The sequence below is a fragment of the Monodelphis domestica genome, chromosome 1, assembly GCF_027887165.1.
Source record: "Monodelphis domestica isolate mMonDom1 chromosome 1, mMonDom1.pri, whole genome shotgun sequence".
NCBI classification, from domain to species: Eukaryota; Metazoa; Chordata; class Mammalia; order Didelphimorphia; family Didelphidae; genus Monodelphis; species Monodelphis domestica.
In genome coordinates, this window is record NC_077227.1 from 587,445,128 (window position 1) to 587,463,230 (window position 18,103).

An 18,103-nucleotide genomic window follows, 5' to 3' on the forward strand; every position below is an offset into this window, starting at 1 on the left:
CCTTAAGAAATTTACCTACGGCAGCATAACTAAGGCTTAGATATCAGAGAAACTCCTTAAGACACAGATCTGAAAGGGTCTAAATTTCAGCTATTCAACTATCTATAGGCTGAATAGATAAATTCCTAGGAAAATGTCTGGAAAACAAATTTCTATATATAGAAGCTTACTTTCCCACACAACCTGAAAAAATGGGAGCTGTACTCCCTTGAGGAAAAATCATATGGCTTAAAGCAAAAATAAAAATCTCTGCCCCATGCTGTCTGCTGGGAGTTGTAATCCCCATCCGGTTCCACTTAGACTGTTTTGTCTCTGAGCATCTTGTAAAAACATTTCTCCCACCCCGCCTTGACTTTTAGCATCTTGAAGTATATTCTTCCTCTATGATAAGTCTCCTTCATTCAAAATATCTAGATTTGTACTTGATACAACATCAAGAAGTCTAAGATCATTGTACTATTCTATAGAATAGATTGGTACCAATTCTTTGATCTCTTCACTCTGCCAGGAGAGTCCCATTCTGGTTGGATTTTAACCTGGCCCTGTAATTTCATGTGCAAGTTTGTCTCCTCAGGCTCCAACCATATCTTCTAATGCTTACCTAACCCTCTTTGGCTCCTGACATTCACTCAGTAAATATTCATAAACCTGTTAACACTGTTTAATACCATCATAGGAAGTGAAAAGGAAAAACAAAAGCAGTACTATGTAAGATACTCTTACTGTCCTCTAGGAGTTTACAATTTCACTTTGAGATTGCAAACATGCAAAAAAATTAATTGTACACTAGTCCATATCATGGCTTAAATGGATCAAATTAGTAGAAATTATAATGAGTGCTATTAGAAAAGGAAGAATGATGGGAAGTGAAGCCATTGTAGAAGTGCAATCTTGACTGGGCCCTGAAGGATAAGAAATTGAAACCCACATAGGTAGAGAAGAGGGTAAAGGCATCCATTCCAGGTGGGGTAAAGGGCAAGAACAAAGGTTTTTAATTAGGAATGAGTAAAATGATTCCTACGTCAAGTCCATGTGCTGCCTGAGAAAATGGGACTGGTTATCAGGGTCAAAGTGACTTGGTCTCAGTGACAAGGTTAGAAGAAATAGGTTACAGGCTAAGGAAAGACAAAAATTCAGCAAGCCTGTTTTTTTAGGTAATATATAACAAATTAATATTTCCTGGTTTAAAAACTCCTTTATAGGAAAAACTACTTATTTGTGGGCAAGTGCAATATGAGGCTTACAAGATTTACAAAACTGTACAGTTAAAATTATTGGGTTATCCTCTGTAAAATGGAGAGACAGAGGAATGAGGAATACCTATTCTTGGATTTTGCCCCAGAAATAAGAATGACTCTCATCTACAATCAACCAACAGTTCCAAGAAGATATCAGCTAAGAAAAGGCTTTGAAATGCAGTGGTCTCAGGAACAGTCTCACAGGAAAGATTAATTTTTAAATGTAAATTTCTTTTTTTCAATTTTAACAATTGGCTCTTGTCTTCCTCTCTTTCATCCTATTGCCTCTTCACCCCACCATCCAAGGAATAAACTTTAGGCAAGGGTCTTGTACAGTTATAGCAAAATATCCTCTGAATCTTTTCCCTTTTCATAGGTCTATATAAATGAAATGTAAGCTAGAAAGATCACTTTTCATCAAATACATGACATTTTACCAATCAACAAGAATGTATGTGACTTAATATATGGTGGACAGAATGCTAGAATTGGTGTCAGGAACATCTGAGTTCAAATCTTGCCTCAGCAACTTACTAGCTGTGTGACTCCCGAGAAAGACACTTAACCTCTCTCAGACTCAGTTTACACATCTGTAAAACCTCACTGGATTGTTCTGAGGATCAAATAACATGTAAAGTGCTTTGCAAACCTCAAAGCACAGTATATAAATACTAATTAGTTATTATGTGCTATTAGTTTCTGTGGTTACAAATGAAAAAGAACAAGTCTCCATCTTAAGAAACTTATATGAGGAGGGGAACGGAAAGAAAATATTCATTGAAAATATAGGATACATTCTAAATTAATAAAAAGACTTGGGGTGAGCAGGCACTATCAATTGAGAGAGATGGGGGCTCAGAGGTGGAGGTGAGAAAGGACAAGAACTCCAGGAAAAGGGAACAGACTAAGCAAAGGAACAGAAAAAAGATGGAATGTTGTGTACCAGGAATAACAAGTGGGACAATTTGGCTCAATACAGATTTTATGAGAGGAACTGATATGTTGACAACTTTCTAGAAATGTCTAGGCTTGGCAACTGTTGGATATGGGTGGTGAGGGAAAATGAAGAGTCAGACAATGACTTGAAGGTTATGAAGCTGTAAGACTATAAGTATTGTGATGCCGTCAGCACAAATGGGGAAGTTAGGAGCAGGAATGGTTTGGGGGAAGAGATGAGTTCTATTTTAGACATCTCCAGCAAACATCCAGTAGGCAAATGGGTAGGTGGTACTGGAGTTCAGCAGAGATAGGAGGGATAGATATGTAGATTTGAGAGTCAGCTGCCCAAAAATGATAGTAGATTCTATGGGACCAGATGACTTGAGACCTAAAAAGGAAAATGTAAAGGGAGAAGAAAAGACTCAGGATAGAACCCTGGAATAAATGCATGAAAATGGATCAAGAGAATCAGCCTTTCCATTCTCTCTCATCTTCTACTGGAGCTTACTTCAGATCAGTCATTCTCCATCCTATCCTTATAAGACACAAACTCCAAACCATACCACTCTCTGAATTTAAGTACCAAATCAATAGTAATTTGAATCAACTGTCCCTAAATAAGTCATTAAACTTTAGTTACCTCACTGCTTCTTAAAGGGATTTTAAATCAAATTAAAATAAGGAAGTTATGAAACTGAACACTCAGTAAGATGCTTAAAGGAAAATTAGATGTAAAGGAAAATTAGATGACAATGTATCTACGTCAACAACATCCAATATGCTTAAACCACCCATAAGTACAGATAAAAGGTCAATACTATTAGCACACTTTATTTCCTGGCTTTGTGTTAAGATATTCTTTATGCCAGCTAATTATATTTAAGAAACTAATTTTGTGGCCCAGAAAATTGACAGAGTAAGATTTAAGTAGAGGCTACCATGTCATCTGGCCTAGCTTTTTCTGTTATACAATCACACACTGCTCATAGGGTGACCAACTTAATACAATTAGGCCGCAGAACTATGGGGATAGTTGAGATGCAGTTGAATAGTTCCTATTTATGAGATACTAATACCATGCCTCAAAGATAAAATGACAATTTTTCTACAAGATAAAATATAATAATGAACCCTGAAAAATTAGCATTCTCCAAATATTTAGCATCTATAAGATTAGTCAGGAGTTATCATTAAAGATTTCCTGATTTCCCCCAACCTTTGTTTTGACTCTATCCATACATATCAGTTATTTATAACTTATAAAATTATTAGCACTGCAATTTCTTTACATTTAATTTACTGGTCCAACAAATATGTGGAGGAAGCTGGCTCCTGCATACATTTTAAAAATAAGCTCTAGCTACCAATCTATGTATTTTTGTCTATTTACTCCTCCAGCAGTAACTACAACATAATTAGCATTCTATTAATGCAGCAATTTACTACCTTTTTTGCTTAACCAAACTATTAGCCACTTTGTGTCAGTGGTTATTGGCAAAGCTGTCCTAACCATTTAAATTTAATGCTTCAATATAATTGGTAAAACCTATAAACATTTCTCACTGCCCTTAAAATTAGAGTCATAAGCCACCAAAAGAAAAAAAAATCACTTTATCAAACTATAAAACTTTCCCAACATTTACTTCAACTGCCAATCATTACAGGAAGCTGACCACAGCCCGATCCTAGATCATTTCTCATTCTCCATCCCAATGATTTCGTAGAGAAGTGAAGAAACAGAATTTGCAAACTGGGGGCAAGAAAATGAAAGCCAATTGTATGGAAAACAAGTAGTATCCATCCCTTCAATATTACAAGACAACTACGATGTTTTTTATCCGTCCCCTCCCCCCACTGAAAAAAAAGTTGGCATTTTTACTGCTTAATCTTGAGTTCGACCGACCACGCTCCTTTTCCCACCCACGCGTGTAACACCCTCAAACCTTCCACCTTTTCCCAACCCTAACCTTTCCATTCGCACCAGGGGCTCCGGAGCTCACCCTCGAGGAAAGGGCCAGGGCCGCACCAGCTGTCAACCTTTCCAGCCTAACGCCAGGGAGCCCACTACGCACGTGGTCCGATCTAGCTCGGCAACCGGACCGAGACCGCGCCTGGCCTTGGATCCTCCGCCCACACCCAGGGAGCCGCTCCCCTCCCCTCGAAGAAGGGGAGGGAGGAAGATGAGAAGAAGGAGGAGGAAAGGAAGAGGGGACTGGAAGGCTCCGCCCCCCGCATCATCTCCCGAAAAGAGAGAAGGAAGAGCGCTCCAAGCCCCTCCCCATTCACCTCAAAGGGACGGGGGGGGGGGGGGGGGGGGAAGGGAGCCCGCAAGCCCCACCCCCCGCCTGGCACCCTCCATTGAGGCGGGGTTTGAAAGCCCACCCCCCAACTTGTTCTTGGGCTGAAGGGAATGCTATGGGGGCCAGGCGAGCAGGACCCTCGAGTAAAGAAAAGGGGCGCGCTAAACAGAGGGGCGGGGCCGCGGTTCCACCTACCCGCGGAGGAGGACACCCCTAAGGCGGGCCTAAAGGCAGTGCCTGGTCTCAAGGGGTCCTCACTTCTCCTCCCCACCCAAAGAGCTGGAGGCTCAAAGGGAGGGGAGGAGGAAGGGACGGCTAGGGGTGGTCGCTGGTGGACATGCGCACTTCCAGCGAGACCGTTAACTTAGAACCCCCCCCACCTCGAGTCCGGGAAGGGGAGAGGGGGAGGGGGTCTCAAGAGGGGGCGGGGCAGTGACGCATCTGAAGGGCGAGGGGAACCCGGGTCCACTCACGCGCCCGAAGGCGGCACTGGGGCCGCAGCTTCTGTCCCGGTCAAAAATTGGGAGGAAAAGGAAAAAACAAGAACAAAAAAGGAAATAAAAAATCTAACGTATAAACTATAGGTAGATATAGGTGATATCAATCTATATCGGGCTTCTCCTCCTCTCCGGAAACAGACGGCCCGACAGGAAATGACGACGGCAGAGGTCGGCCGGGGCTGCCGCGTCTAGGCAGTTCCTGTGCGCCAAGTCCCGAGCTAGGGGTAAAAAGGCCGGGAGCGGGACGAGGCACTGGCCCCGGGGCCGCCTCCCGAGCGTGAGTTGGAGCCGTTTCCCACTTCTCCCACTAACCTCCTCTCCTCTCCCCTCCCCTCCCTTCCCTTCTCTTCTCTTCCTTTCGCGCTTAGCTGTCGCAGGCCACACCCCCTTCGTCTGCTCTCCCCGCCTCCTCTCCCTGCTCCCTTCCTTATCCCTGCTCCTTCCCTTTCCCCCATTCCTTTCTCTGCACTCTCTTCTCCCTCTCCTTCTACCCACTCGCTCCCCCTCACCATTCCAGCCCCTTTGTCCCAGTGCTTCTGCTCCCTTAAGTTGTTCCTCTTCTCACCCCTCCCCCACTGCGTCCCCTTCCTTTTCTCTCTCTTCTCACTAACCTGTTTTAGGGGAAAAGGGGAGGGGGAAACCTGAGTTCAAATCCACTTCCGATCCCATTTATGTATGTCTTTGGATTCAGGTTCTTCACCTCTTAAAATAAATTGGCACTGTGGATAGAGTTAGATGATGCAATGGATAAAGTGGACCCAAATTCAGGAAGATCTGAGTCCGAATTCAGCCTGGGACATTTACTAATTGAGGGATCCTTTCCTTCACCTCACCCTCTTCCACCCTTAGGAAAGCCATTTAACATCCGTAGGCCTCCCATTTCCTCATCCGGAAAAAGGAGGAGATTGGATGGGCCCCAAGGTTCCTTCTAGATCTCCATGAACCTCTGCCATTCTCTTATCCTCCTTTATTCTGTTCCTCTCTAGTAAACTCTTCACCTGTCTTCCTTTCCCTTCTTTTCTCTTTTCCCCTTAGCTTCACTTCTCACTTTTAACGGTGAAATTGTTGGGTAATAGGGCAAATTTCCTTGTTGATCTTACTCTTAAAATTCGCCAGGAATCACAAGAGTTCCTAGATTTCTCTGCTAGAAATAGCAATTATGATTTCAATGTTCTAGGATACTCCCAGGCAAGAAAATTCTCTTGGTCTGGTGGCATCTTTGCCACTTACACTTTTAGATGGCTACCTCAAACTCTGAGAGGTTAAATCACTTATCCAGTGTCAGTTGGGTAAGTCTTGCCCAGTTTGTTTAAAAGGTGAGGACAGAACACAGGTGTTCCAGGCTTCTAAGCCAGCTCTTTTTCTACTATATTGTGTTCCCATGGTGATCATATCAAATCTTCAAATTCTAGAGGAAATTTTGAAAAAAAGATTGACCACTAATATTTCCAATGCAAACTGGAGAGTTAAAGCCTCACTTTCCTCAATTTACCAAATGAGAAGAGTTGGACTAGATGAACTCTACAGTTCCTTCCAGTTCTAATATCTTAAAAGATGTCTTGATTTTGGAGGAATTTTTTCAAAAGAATGAAGTCACATAACTCAAAATTGATTTATTTTTAAGAACCCAGGAAATGCTACTGTTAAGAATTTCCTTCCTGGCCCTACATTGAGAGGCATCTTAATTTTAGACATTTTCTTTACCTTTTCCTGCCAAATTTTCCCTTCCATCTCAGCCTTTTTTTCCCCATTTTTCTTCACTTTTTACAAGAATGCAAAGGTCTTGAAAATTTGGAGTTAACATTACAGGACTGTAAAGGTTTATGTTTGGGGTCCTGAGACAAGAAGGAAGGTCATTGAAAATTTTCCTTTATATATGATTACCAAGATAAATTGCACATTAATCTTTTCTAGTGCCTTTCATTTCATAAGCTTCAAATTCTATATATCAAGAAATACAAAACCTCTACCTGAAAATGTTTTGTTTCTGGGACCCATAATCAGGGTATTAGGGTCAAATAGTAGAGTCTTTTAATTGACTTGTCCTAACCATGAAATTCATTAACCTTGCATTCTTAAAATGGATACTATTGGGGTTAAGTGACTTGCCTAGATTCACACAGTTAGGAAGTGTCTGAGGCCATATCTGAACTCAGGTCCTCCAAACTGCTGGCCTGGCATGCTTATCTACTGTGCTACCTAATTACCCTCAAAAGCTATGTTTTGACTACATTGTTTTATGCCATTTCATTGTGACCCTATCAGATTTTTACCTGAAGTTAGATCTACCTGGAATCTTACCTCTTTTTTGAAATAACTACAATTGTCATCAGAGCAGTCTTTCACTAAGAACAGTTTGTGACAAAGGTCATTTGGCACCATAGGGTCCCAAATGACATTCTAATCATAACTAGTCTATCAGGAATCTCATTGAAACATTAACTGGCTAGGTGAGTGCCACCGGAACAAATGCCCTTGGACTTCTTGCCCCATAACTAGAGTTGAAGTCTATGGTGGCGTGCCACAACCAAACAGTTGCTTGTGTATGTGACTGGCTCAGCTGGTTGAGGTCAGGGTCCATCCCTGCATAGGTCATTTAGTATTATTCTGTACCATTATCACAGCCCCATACTTCTGGCTGAGTCATCTCATTAATAATGCATATCATTAATCACAATGAGGACTATACAAGAATGTGTTTGAAGGCCAAATTAATGGAGTAGAAAAAATGCTTGAGTTAAGTCTGGCTCTGCTGCCTTCTAGTACCTTGACTGACAATTAATTAATTTTTTGATCTTGTTTCCTCATTTTTAATACAGAGTTTAAAATACTTTCACTACTCATGTTTCAGGAGTGGTGAGAAAAAATAAAGCACTGTAGAGTAATAGGATTTAGAGCTGGAAGAGACCTTTGAAATCATCAAGTCTAATCCTTTAATTGTACAGATAAGGAAAGGGACCTCGTTGTGACTTGCCCAAGGTCATTTCTTCAATTACTTCATCCACCAACTCAGATCACGAACCCCATTATAACTTGGGAAACAATCTTTGAATCTCTGTGGCCTAAAAATCAGTGCAAAAATTTTCATCATAACTGCCCTAGAGAGTTGATTCAGATCATGTCCTTCAAATATGGGATAAGTTTTATAAATCAGTCAACAAATCAATCAGGTATTTAAGCACTTATTCTGTACTAGGCACTATATTAAGGGCTCAGAATACAATGTAAAGAAAAAGGCCTTCCCTATTCTCCAGGAGTTGAAACAACATGCAAGTAATTATGTTTGCCTAAACAAGATATAGACTGGATCAAATGGAGAAAATCATATAAGGAAAAAAGTAGTATTAAGAGAGATTGAGAAAGGCTTCTTGTAAAAGATGAGCTTTTAGCTGGAACTTGAAGGAAGCCAGGAAATGGAGATGAGAAGGAAAGGAATTCCAGGCTGGGGGTCAGCCAGTGAAAAAGGCACTCAGTTAGGAAATGGAATGTCTTTTTTTTTTTTTAATCCTTACCTTCTGTCTTAGAATTGGTTCCAAGGCAGAAAAGTGGTAAGGGCTAGGCAATGGGGGTTAAGTGCCTTGCCCAGGGTCACACAAACCAGAACCTTCCATCTCTAGGGCTGGCTCTCAATCCACCCAAGTACCCCCTGGAATGTCTTTTTTGACAAATAGCAGAGAGACCAGTGTTAACTAGATAAAGTTTGTGGGTGAAAGAAAGGTGTGAATGGGGTCAGGTTTGGAAGGGTTTTTAAGCCAAAAAGAATATTTTGTATTTAATCCTGAAGGTAATAGAGAGTGCCTGGAGTTTATTGAAAATGATCAGGCTTCTGTGAGAAAGGCAGATCCACCAGCAGACTATTGCAGTGGGGCCTTTTCTCAGTTCTCAGACTTCTTTATCTCTGACACCCCCTCCTAAGTATACTCTTACCTTTGGCTTCTGTAGCAATGCCCTCCTCCAGGCTATCTGATTTCCTTTTAGGCTTCTTTTCAAGACTCTTAAAACTCCCTCTCCCAAGGTCCAAGTCCTCTAAAGCTGTGTCCTGGGCTCTTTTCTCTAGAGTCTTTGCTAATTTTAAAAGGCTGATGGGCTTTTCAATTCAGCTATCATTTCTAGGTGGATCTGGTTCTACCTGATCTCCCTCCTGACTTCTGGTTCCACATCTTAGAAATGCTTGCTAGACATCTCTGTGTGGATGTCCCATGCACTTCTCAAACTCCACAAATATAAGCTCTGCTTTTTATATAGCAAGTTAAATCAAGGAATTTAAACAGGTTCATAACAACATATCAGCCAAATTCCAATCAACTAAGACACTTTATGGCTTCCTTCCCACTTAAAAAGATTTTTAAAAAAGAAAAAACTCATTTTGCTTCTTTCAGAAAAAAATCCATAGCCAGACTTCTGAAGACTAAATAGTTATAAACACACATGTGTATTACATAGTAAGTGGGAATGGCATCTCTAAAGTCCACATTTTTTTTATTTACTACTACTACTACTACTACTACTACTACTACTACTACTACTACTACTACTACTACTACTACTACTACCTTGCATTTATAAGGTTTACTGTGTGCCAAACACTGTGCTAAGCACTTTACAATGATCTCATTTGTTCTTCACAACAACCCTGGTAGGTAGTTGCGATTATTGTTCCCACACATATATGAGGAAACTGAGAAAAAAGTTACATGTTCACACAACTAAATTTCTGAGGCCAGATTTGAACTTGTTCCTGACTCCAGGTCTGGTGCTGTTTTCCCTCTGGCTAATTTCCAAAGAACTTATCTACATACATATCAAGATGCAAATTTATTTTGAAGTAAGGCTTACATACCCTACACTACCAAAAACATTAGGTGAGTTTTAAATGAGGAAGTTTGATTTATTGATAGAAATGTTAGGCTTGAGAAATTTTAAGAGTCCAGAGAAGCCAAGTTTCCTCTTGTCTCCAGCCTCTGGTACTTAACAGTCATGTGATCACAGTAGTGACTTAATCTTTCTGAGCCTCAGTTTTGTCATCTTTAAGAGATAAATAATAATAATAGCTATGATACTTATAGGCTGTGAACATCAAAGGAAAATGCATGAGAAACGCTCCACAAAACCCCTACAGTACCATGTAAACATCAACTATTACTAAATGTTCTATGGCTAAGAACGGGTTTTGAGAAATTTCACTCATAAGGTACAAGCTAAAGGAAAGGAAAGAGTCAACAACCACATTGATGAATTACACTAAATGGGCCATTTTGAAAACTTTAGAAGTTAAAACTGATAAGATTCATATAGTGGAATAATCCATGCAGTACTTCCATTGCTTTAGGCAATGTAAAGAAAATTGCTAAAGGACTTCTTAGACATTCTAGATATTCTCCTTAGTATCAGAAAATGAATCTTTCATCTGTAGTAGCAGTTATCACCTGTTCAATCATAACCCTTTTTCTCTTTGTGTTCATATTATCTAGATGAACTATCATAAGATTGGAATATTTTTGTGGAAAAATATTCCAGTTTATACTATTCAACAGTATTCTTCTTTAGGGAAGGATTTAATTAAAACTGTTGACTTGTTTAATTTTTCATTTGATTTGGATAAGAGGTGTTAATTGCACTTATTTTTAGTAGAGAATATCACATGGTGAAGATATTATCTCTGAGTGGAAGACACATTTGAATTAAATTTTTAAGCATTCATTTATTAAGAATCTACCATGTATGCATTCCCCATGTTAAGTGTTAAAGGGACAAAAATGAAAAGCAATATATTCTAACTTCAGAGAACTTAAAATCTATTGGGAAGGGGGTGCAGCTAGGCAGCTCAGTGGATTGAGAGCCAGGCCTAGGGACGGGAGGTCCTAGGTTAAAATCTGGCCTCAGATACTTCCCAGCTGTGTGACCCTGGGCAAGTCACTTAACCCCCATTGCCTAGCCCTTACCCTCTTCTGCCTTGGAACCAATACACAGTATTGATTCCAAGACAGAAGGTAAGGGTTTAAAAAAAAAATCTATTGGGAGGGAATAATATAGTCCAAATGAATATAACGGGTAAACATGTTATAAGGGCAAAAGAGAGGTTTAGATAACGAATTAAGAATTATAAGGAGGCACAGCTAGGTGGCTCAGTGGATTGAGAACTAGGTTTTGAGACATGAGGTCCTGGGATCAAATCTGGCCTAAGATACTTCCTGTGTGACCATGGGCAAGTCACATCCCCAATTGCCAACTTAGTATCAATTCTAAGATAGAAGGTAAGGGTTTAAAAAATAATCTAAGAATGGGGAGATCATAGGCAAATAGATCTAGACCTGGAAGGGATCTCAGAGGCCATCTTAGTATCATAAGGATGATAATATCAAAGTTGGAAGGATCTCAGGTCATCTAGTCCAAATTCTTCATTTTATAGATGAAGCCATTTGAGGCCTTGGGTGACTAAGCAATTTGTCTTGTGTCATGAAGGCAGTGTCAGAGGCCCTCAAGCCCATGCCACTTTCCTGGTCATCTAAAACTCACTAATGAAAAGTTTCATGAAAGAACAAGTCACCTACAATGAACCTTGAAAGAAAAGCAGGATATTTAGAGATGGAGAGGATGAGGAAGTGTCTTCTAGGCATGGCTATTGCCTGTGTGAACGCACAAAGGTGGGAAAGGACAAGATAAGATCAAGAAAATCCCAGCAGTCTAGTCTTTGGCTCTATTGTAGAACTTAGGCAGTGCCATACATAGAGTGAAATAAGACTCAAAAGGTAAGCTGGAACCTTTCTGTAGAGGAGCTCAAATGCCATATTAAGGAAGTTCTAGCTAGTGGACACTAGGGAGCCTCTGAAGGGTTTTGAGCAGAGGGATAACAAATAGCTTCAAGAATTCACCCATTTGGTCAATGTCAGTACCTCTTGACGCATATCACAAGCTTTCTAAGTCTTGATGAGTTTCTGTGGCTAAAAATTCTTCACTCTGAAGCCAACTTGGTCTGTTAGCAACAAAAGGATGGGTCTTCACTGCATCTGTCTCTAGGCCTTTCCAATATGGAAAAACTTCATGACTTTTGAGACTCCAGGGTTACCTCTTTCCATGATGATCATCAGAACAAAATTTTAGTTGAGGAAGGACATAAGTAACAAAACAGCTTTTTAATTCCATAACATTTTCCAAATGAAATTGGCTCAAAACAAGATAAACCATCATAAATTTTCTATCAATATAATGAAATATGTGGGAAAGAAAGCTCTGATCCCTTCAGTAACTGGAAAATTCACTCTCGCAATAAAATCAATATTGTTGGGACTACCAAATATTTTCTAGTAATCATTTTTACAAAATTGTTCCTTTGGCATCATAGTCAGAACCCTATTGTTTTGTCTGTTCTTTTAAAAGTACCCTGCTGCCTTCATCTTCATTGTCAGATTAAGATTTGGAAAATATGCGCTGATCATCTCAATTAGCTTTCTTTAGCAACGTTGCTGCTCAGAGAAGCCAGAACCTCTGGGACATGTCTATAAAAATTGGGAATAATAAAAATTAATTGTAGGATTTAGTTAAGTGGTAAGGCCTAACAACATAGCCATAAGAAAATATAGTTTCTTTTTTCTATTATAGTATTATGGCTGGAGGTTATGGAGTGATGGGAGATGATGGCTCTATTGATTATACTGTTCATGAAGCCTGGAATGAAGCCACCAATGTTTACCTGATAGTGATTCTTGTTAGCTTTGGCCTTTTCATTTATGCCAGAAGGTAAGTTTCTGAAACCATCAGAAGAGATGTGAAAATTGGATAACATAAGACCTCAGTCCATTAAAATTATGTGGGTTATGGCACTTTTAAATTCTTGATGTGGGAAAGTAATCTGTAATGCCATTGATTGATAATCATATCAATATTGCCATTGCTTCTGGGAAAATTATGTGACTTACCTGCCCTGTCATTCTACTCACCATCTGTCTGACTTCCCAGATTAAAACACTCTTCCCTGGCCAGTACACCCCCATATGAATTGTTTCTTTTCATTAGAATGTAATCTCCTTGTGGGTTTAAATATCATGAATGAATAAATTTAAAAATATTTATTGAGCACTTACTATGTACCAAGCATTAGGAATAAAAATATAAAAGCAAAGACATTTCTTACCCTTGAGGAACTTCTGTTCTAATAGGGGAGAAATATAGAGAGGTATGGTGGCTAGGAAGGGTTATTTTGTTTGGAATATTAGAGAAATGGTGAAAGGAGTCGATCAGATCAAGAGGACCCTCAGGCAGAAGTTCTGGATCTGATTGGGTGAGCCTTGCAGAAGGTAACATGACTAATGAGAAGATGACTGGGAGTAAAGGGAGGCATGACTGGCACTGTCTTGGATAAAGCGGGCCACATGGGACGTTAACCAGTAAGGATATATATTCCACACTTAGTTTAATAACTACTACTCTTTCTAGCCTAATCTCTCATGACTCAAATTCAAGAAATCTTGATACTGGAGACTTCCCTTTATTCTTCTCCTGCCAAACTGGACTACTCTCCCTCCCTGTAAATAATTTACTTTGTTCCAGTTCTGCTTGTGCTTACACTGTTCCCTTTGTTCTCTACACCCAAAATGCTTTATGCTTCCTCACCTTCAACTGTTGAAATACTACCCATCCTTTACAGCCAAATCAAATGCCACCTCCAAGAAGTTGTGAAATCTTTACCATTTATTAATGTGATCCTGAGCTTCAGTTTCTGAGCTTGTGTTTTTCTCATCTACAAAATGGAGAAGATACTTAGGCTACCCATCTCTCATAGTTGTAAAGAAAGACCCTTAAACCTTATAGTTCTGTAGAGAACTGTAATAAGCTGTTATAAAGATGAAAGACCAGAGACAGATTCTGTTTAAATTATAGAATGGAAATTCTTATGTGTTTTTATACTTTTTGCAGATATGCCTAAGCCAGAGGAGAAGCCAATATAGCATTCTGCCCATCTTCCCTTTCACAAATGATATGACCCAAACCCTTGATGGAGCAAAAAGAAATTTAATCAGGTTTAAATATAAAATTTTTCTTCTGAATGTTAGGGACGAGAATGACAACATATTATATAAACAGACATTGTTATCTTTCATGTTTCTAATGATTTCTCAATGTGTGTTTTAGGAATAAAAGGAAAATCATGAGAATATTCAGTGTACCACCCATGTCAGAAAATTTGACGGAGCCCAACTTCTATGATACAATGAGTAAAATCCGTTTAAGGCAACAATTAGAAATGTATTCTCTTTGTAAGTTTATATAATATATTCAACTTCAGAGCTCTAGATTTATATAAGTATATTTTCCATTTTGGATTGTATCCAGTTAGCCCAAAGAATTGAATAGTTCATATCTTTAAATCTAGAACACAATAGCCAAGAACTCTTTTACTTTTAACCCTTACCTTTTGACTTAGAATCAACAATGTACATTGGTTCTAAGGCAGAAGAGCAGTAAGGGCTAGGCAAGGGTCACACAGCTAGGACATTTCTGAGTCTAGATTTGAACCCAGGACCTCCCATCTCTGGGCCTGGCTCTAAATCCACTGAGCCACCCAGTTGTCCCCTCAAGTACCCACTTGGTTGGAGTAAAATAAGAATTTCTAATGTTTAAGTGGTATATTATATAGTTTTTTTCCCTTTGATTTGGGGTAAAGACTGTTCTAAATTAACTGAAGATAAATCTGTATAATTTTTATTTTTAATAATGTTGACATTATAGATTCTGCTATTTTAATGAATCTATAATCTAATTGGTGTTAATTGGAAGGTGACCCCTTTTCCTGGTTTTACTTAATATACTGATTAGGTGGGAGATGAATGTAATCAAGAGGACCAGAACAAAATACAGCTTTAATACCATCACATATTAATGACATTCCATCTCCCTAGTCCTTGCCTTTTCACTGGCTGTCCCCTAGGCCAGGAATTCTCACTCTCATCTCTAAGGCAATGTAGAGATTTAGAAAATGTCTGCTATATGCCAAGTACTGTGCTAAACTTTGACAATACAAATACCACCAGAAAGCAAGATGTTTCTTGTCCTTCAGGGGCTTACAGAGTAAAAGGAATCTGAAAGGCAGAGAGTAAGGGAGGGGAAAATGTGTGGGGAAGGTGGCAGGGAGAGCAAGAGATCAGGGATGGGGCATGATATCAAACTTTGGAGAGTCAGAACCAGAGCCCAAGGAGAAGGTTAGCCAGTCTAGGTCCTTCCCCAAAATGGAGACCCCAGGAAAAACTTACCAGTAGGAGAGAGAGAGAGAGAGCCTGGCAGACTAGAAGGAATTTCCAGGGTAAAATGACAATTAAGACATGTTGTTGAAGTCTAAAAGTCAGAAGCAGAGCCAGGAATGCTTTTGGCTTCTGTCAAGCCTCAACTAAAATTCCACTGTTTGCAAGAGGGTGTCTCTAGGACTCCTTAATATTAGTGCCTTCCTCAAAGATTACCTTTCATTTACATTGCCTGCATGTTGTTTGAACCAAGTTGTGCATGTGGTCTCCCTTGTTAGACTCTGAGCTTCCTGAGAGCTGGGATTGTTTTGACCTTTCTGTCCCCAGCATTTAGCATGGTGCTTAGCATAGAGCAGACAAAAAGACTTACTGGCTAGACTTCCTGACTCCCTAATTCAGCCTCCTATCCACTACATTCATCTAGTAGGTGATTCTTTTAATCCTCCTTGGATATCAGTGAAGCACTGAAACTGTCCATTCATTAGGCATCATGTCCATCTATTATTCTTCCCTTATGACTAATCTACCTCCTTTTCTGGTCATATATGTTCTTGGTGACATTTTTTGTGCCATAGACAAAATATAAAGTAAGGTTTCATTCTTGTCATTTAAAATGTTGACATTGCTCAAAGTGTAGTCAAAGGGTTACTGTTTACTTGCCCTAATGCAGAAATATTGTAGGAAGAAAAAATTTATAATTTGAATACATTTGGTAAGAGAAATAACTTAGTAAAAGTTAATAGTATGAAATTTTAATTAAAATCACCTTGCTTATGTATATTAAAAAAATCTATTTCTTACTAAAATGTAGTCTTGGCCATTTACTTCTAGACATCTCAATTTTCTTATCTGTAAAATGGGGCATACAAAGTACACTGTCTATCCTCTTATACTATTCTGAGGCTTAAATAATGTATTAAAAGTGCCTTTGTGGCCAAAAAGTATCCTATAAATGAGTATTATACAGTGTATTAGTATCCTAAATAAACCTGATATGCATAGAACAAACTACTTTGTATTTGAAGAAATATGTTGGGAAATAAGAGAAATATAAAGTAGGTTAGTTTTCATTTAGGAAATAGAACTACATGCTAAGCTAATTTAATTCAAAACTATTACTAATTCCTTGTGGAGAGACTCATTAGTTTAATAGCATTTTAATAATGGTTACCAGAATGACAAGTTGCTTTTATTATTTTAATAATATATGTCACTAAACTGCTCTTATCTTTAATTTTTTTTTTTAACAGCAAGGAAATATGACTATCAGCAACCTCAAAACCAGACTGACAGTGTACAACTCTCCCTGGAATGAATGAACATTTATCACACAAGTTATATTTTGCTGACAATGTGGAAGCAAAGTCAGTTTAGAATTCTTTTTGCAAAAGCTTAAGAGCATAAATTTCTTTGAATTTATGTATAAAAAACATGTCACTTTTACATGATTTTTGCCTGTATACATTATTTCCTTATTGCATAAATGGAAACATTACAGAGACTTTGAATATAGGGCAACTTGGCTTAAGGAATACATTTGAGTAGATACAACTTTTGTTAAAAAGAGAATAATTGTAGCATGTAATTTATTTTAGAGTCTTAAGGAAAAACTTGTTAGTCAAGGATGAAAATGTGTCTTCAGATTCCTGGCAATTAACAACAAGTAATGTGAAAGAGACCGCACGTGGTGGGTAGTAGAAGGAGAGCTGGATTTGGAAGCTTCAGACTCAACACCATACCACACTTCTGCAGCTTAGTGTCTGTGTGTCCCTGGGTAAAAGACTTCATATCCACTTTCTATAAGTGAGATGTTTGAACCAGATGAACCACAAGGGCCTTTCTAGGTCTAAATCCTGTTACCTAAGTCTCATTTCAAACATTTTTTATAGCTTAAAAAAATAGAAGAGAATTGCTGAAAAAACTAATTGGATTCTGTTGTAGTGGCATATATCAAATTTTTAGTTGACCATTTCACACCTTCATTTCTGCCTTCTCTGTTAGTTTGACCCACTGCCCTCTGCAAATTCCTGCCTTTTTCTAATTTTATCTTTTTCTAAATTTAAATGTAAATTTCCTAAATTTTATTTTGTGGTTCCTTTTTTTCTTGATTATATTGATATGATTTATCCCTCCCCTCATTGTTTGGGAGGAAGGGGGGACAGCCAGAGGGAGAGTGGGTGGTTACCCTGATGAATCACCAGGGTGAGCTGTGCCTGCCTGGGCCTCTGTGTTTGGGTGCTGGCCCCATTACAACCATTGTGTATTGTTTATGCTTTTTGGCTAATAGCTTCTTGGAAAATTCTTGTATATCATATGCTTCATTATATTATGATGTTCAGAAGAGTATTTATTGGAATCTATATATTATTTTTCATGTTTTATTTAATATCAATGCAATTACTTCAAAAGAAGACAATTGATTAGAAAGTGGTAAAATTGTAGAAACTTAACTGTTCATTAATTTAGCTAAGATTTAGTACTCGAATCATAGCTCTTAATTTTCAAAGACACAGCAAGTGGTATTATTTATCCATGCCTCTAAAAATATAGGAATTGATTCATAATATAATATAATTTTGAATTTTAAAAACAGATAAAATCATGAAAATCAGTTTCCTTTTTAAAAAAATTAAATTATATTATTCAAAGTGAATTTATTGTATTGGCTCTGGATTGTCTTATCATATGATACAGTTCACTCCTGTTGCATAAATTGGTTTCAGTGCCAGTCTCTACTAGGAATTAAAGGTTGGCTAGGGAGGGGCAGCTGGGTGACTTAGTGGATTGAGAGCCAGGCCCAGAGAGAGGAGGTCTTGGATTCAAATCTGATCTCAGAGACTTCCTAGCTGTGTGACCCTGGGCAAGTCATTTGATCCCCATTGCCTAGCCCA

The 18,103-nt window shown here is 38.8% G+C and overlaps 2 protein-coding genes across 13 annotated transcripts in view; one reads left to right on the forward strand and one right to left on the reverse strand.

Moving 5' to 3' along the window:
- SLC20A2 (solute carrier family 20 member 2) overlaps positions 1-5,132 on the reverse strand; it is a 120,021-nt gene extending 114,889 nt beyond the window's left edge. For 3 of the 11 annotated variants that reach the window (XM_056813620.1, XM_056813616.1, XM_056813617.1), the window contains exon 1: positions 4,951-5,085. The gene's annotated coding sequence lies outside the window, so the exon portion shown is untranslated. Of the gene's footprint in view, positions 1-4,144; positions 4,721-4,950 lie in introns of those variants that run through there. The other 8 variants (XM_007476407.3, XM_056813609.1, XM_007476404.3 and 5 more) reach the window with 8 other exon arrangements.
- Positions 5,121-17,865, forward strand: SMIM19 (small integral membrane protein 19). Of its 2 annotated transcripts, none has more exons than XM_056813622.1 (4): positions 5,121-5,254; positions 12,558-12,714; positions 14,107-14,231; positions 16,463-17,865. In XM_056813622.1, the coding sequence occupies exons 2-4, from the start codon at positions 12,581-12,583 to the stop codon at positions 16,525-16,527; spliced, it is 324 nt and encodes a 107-aa protein (XP_056669600.1). In that variant the 5' UTR covers positions 5,121-5,254; positions 12,558-12,580; the 3' UTR covers positions 16,528-17,865. The 2 variants fall into 2 exon arrangements, with proteins under 2 accessions (XP_056669600.1, XP_001373165.2); XM_001373128.5 differs by having other exon boundaries at positions 12,577-12,714.
- The last annotated feature ends 238 nt before the right edge of the window (positions 17,866-18,103 follow it).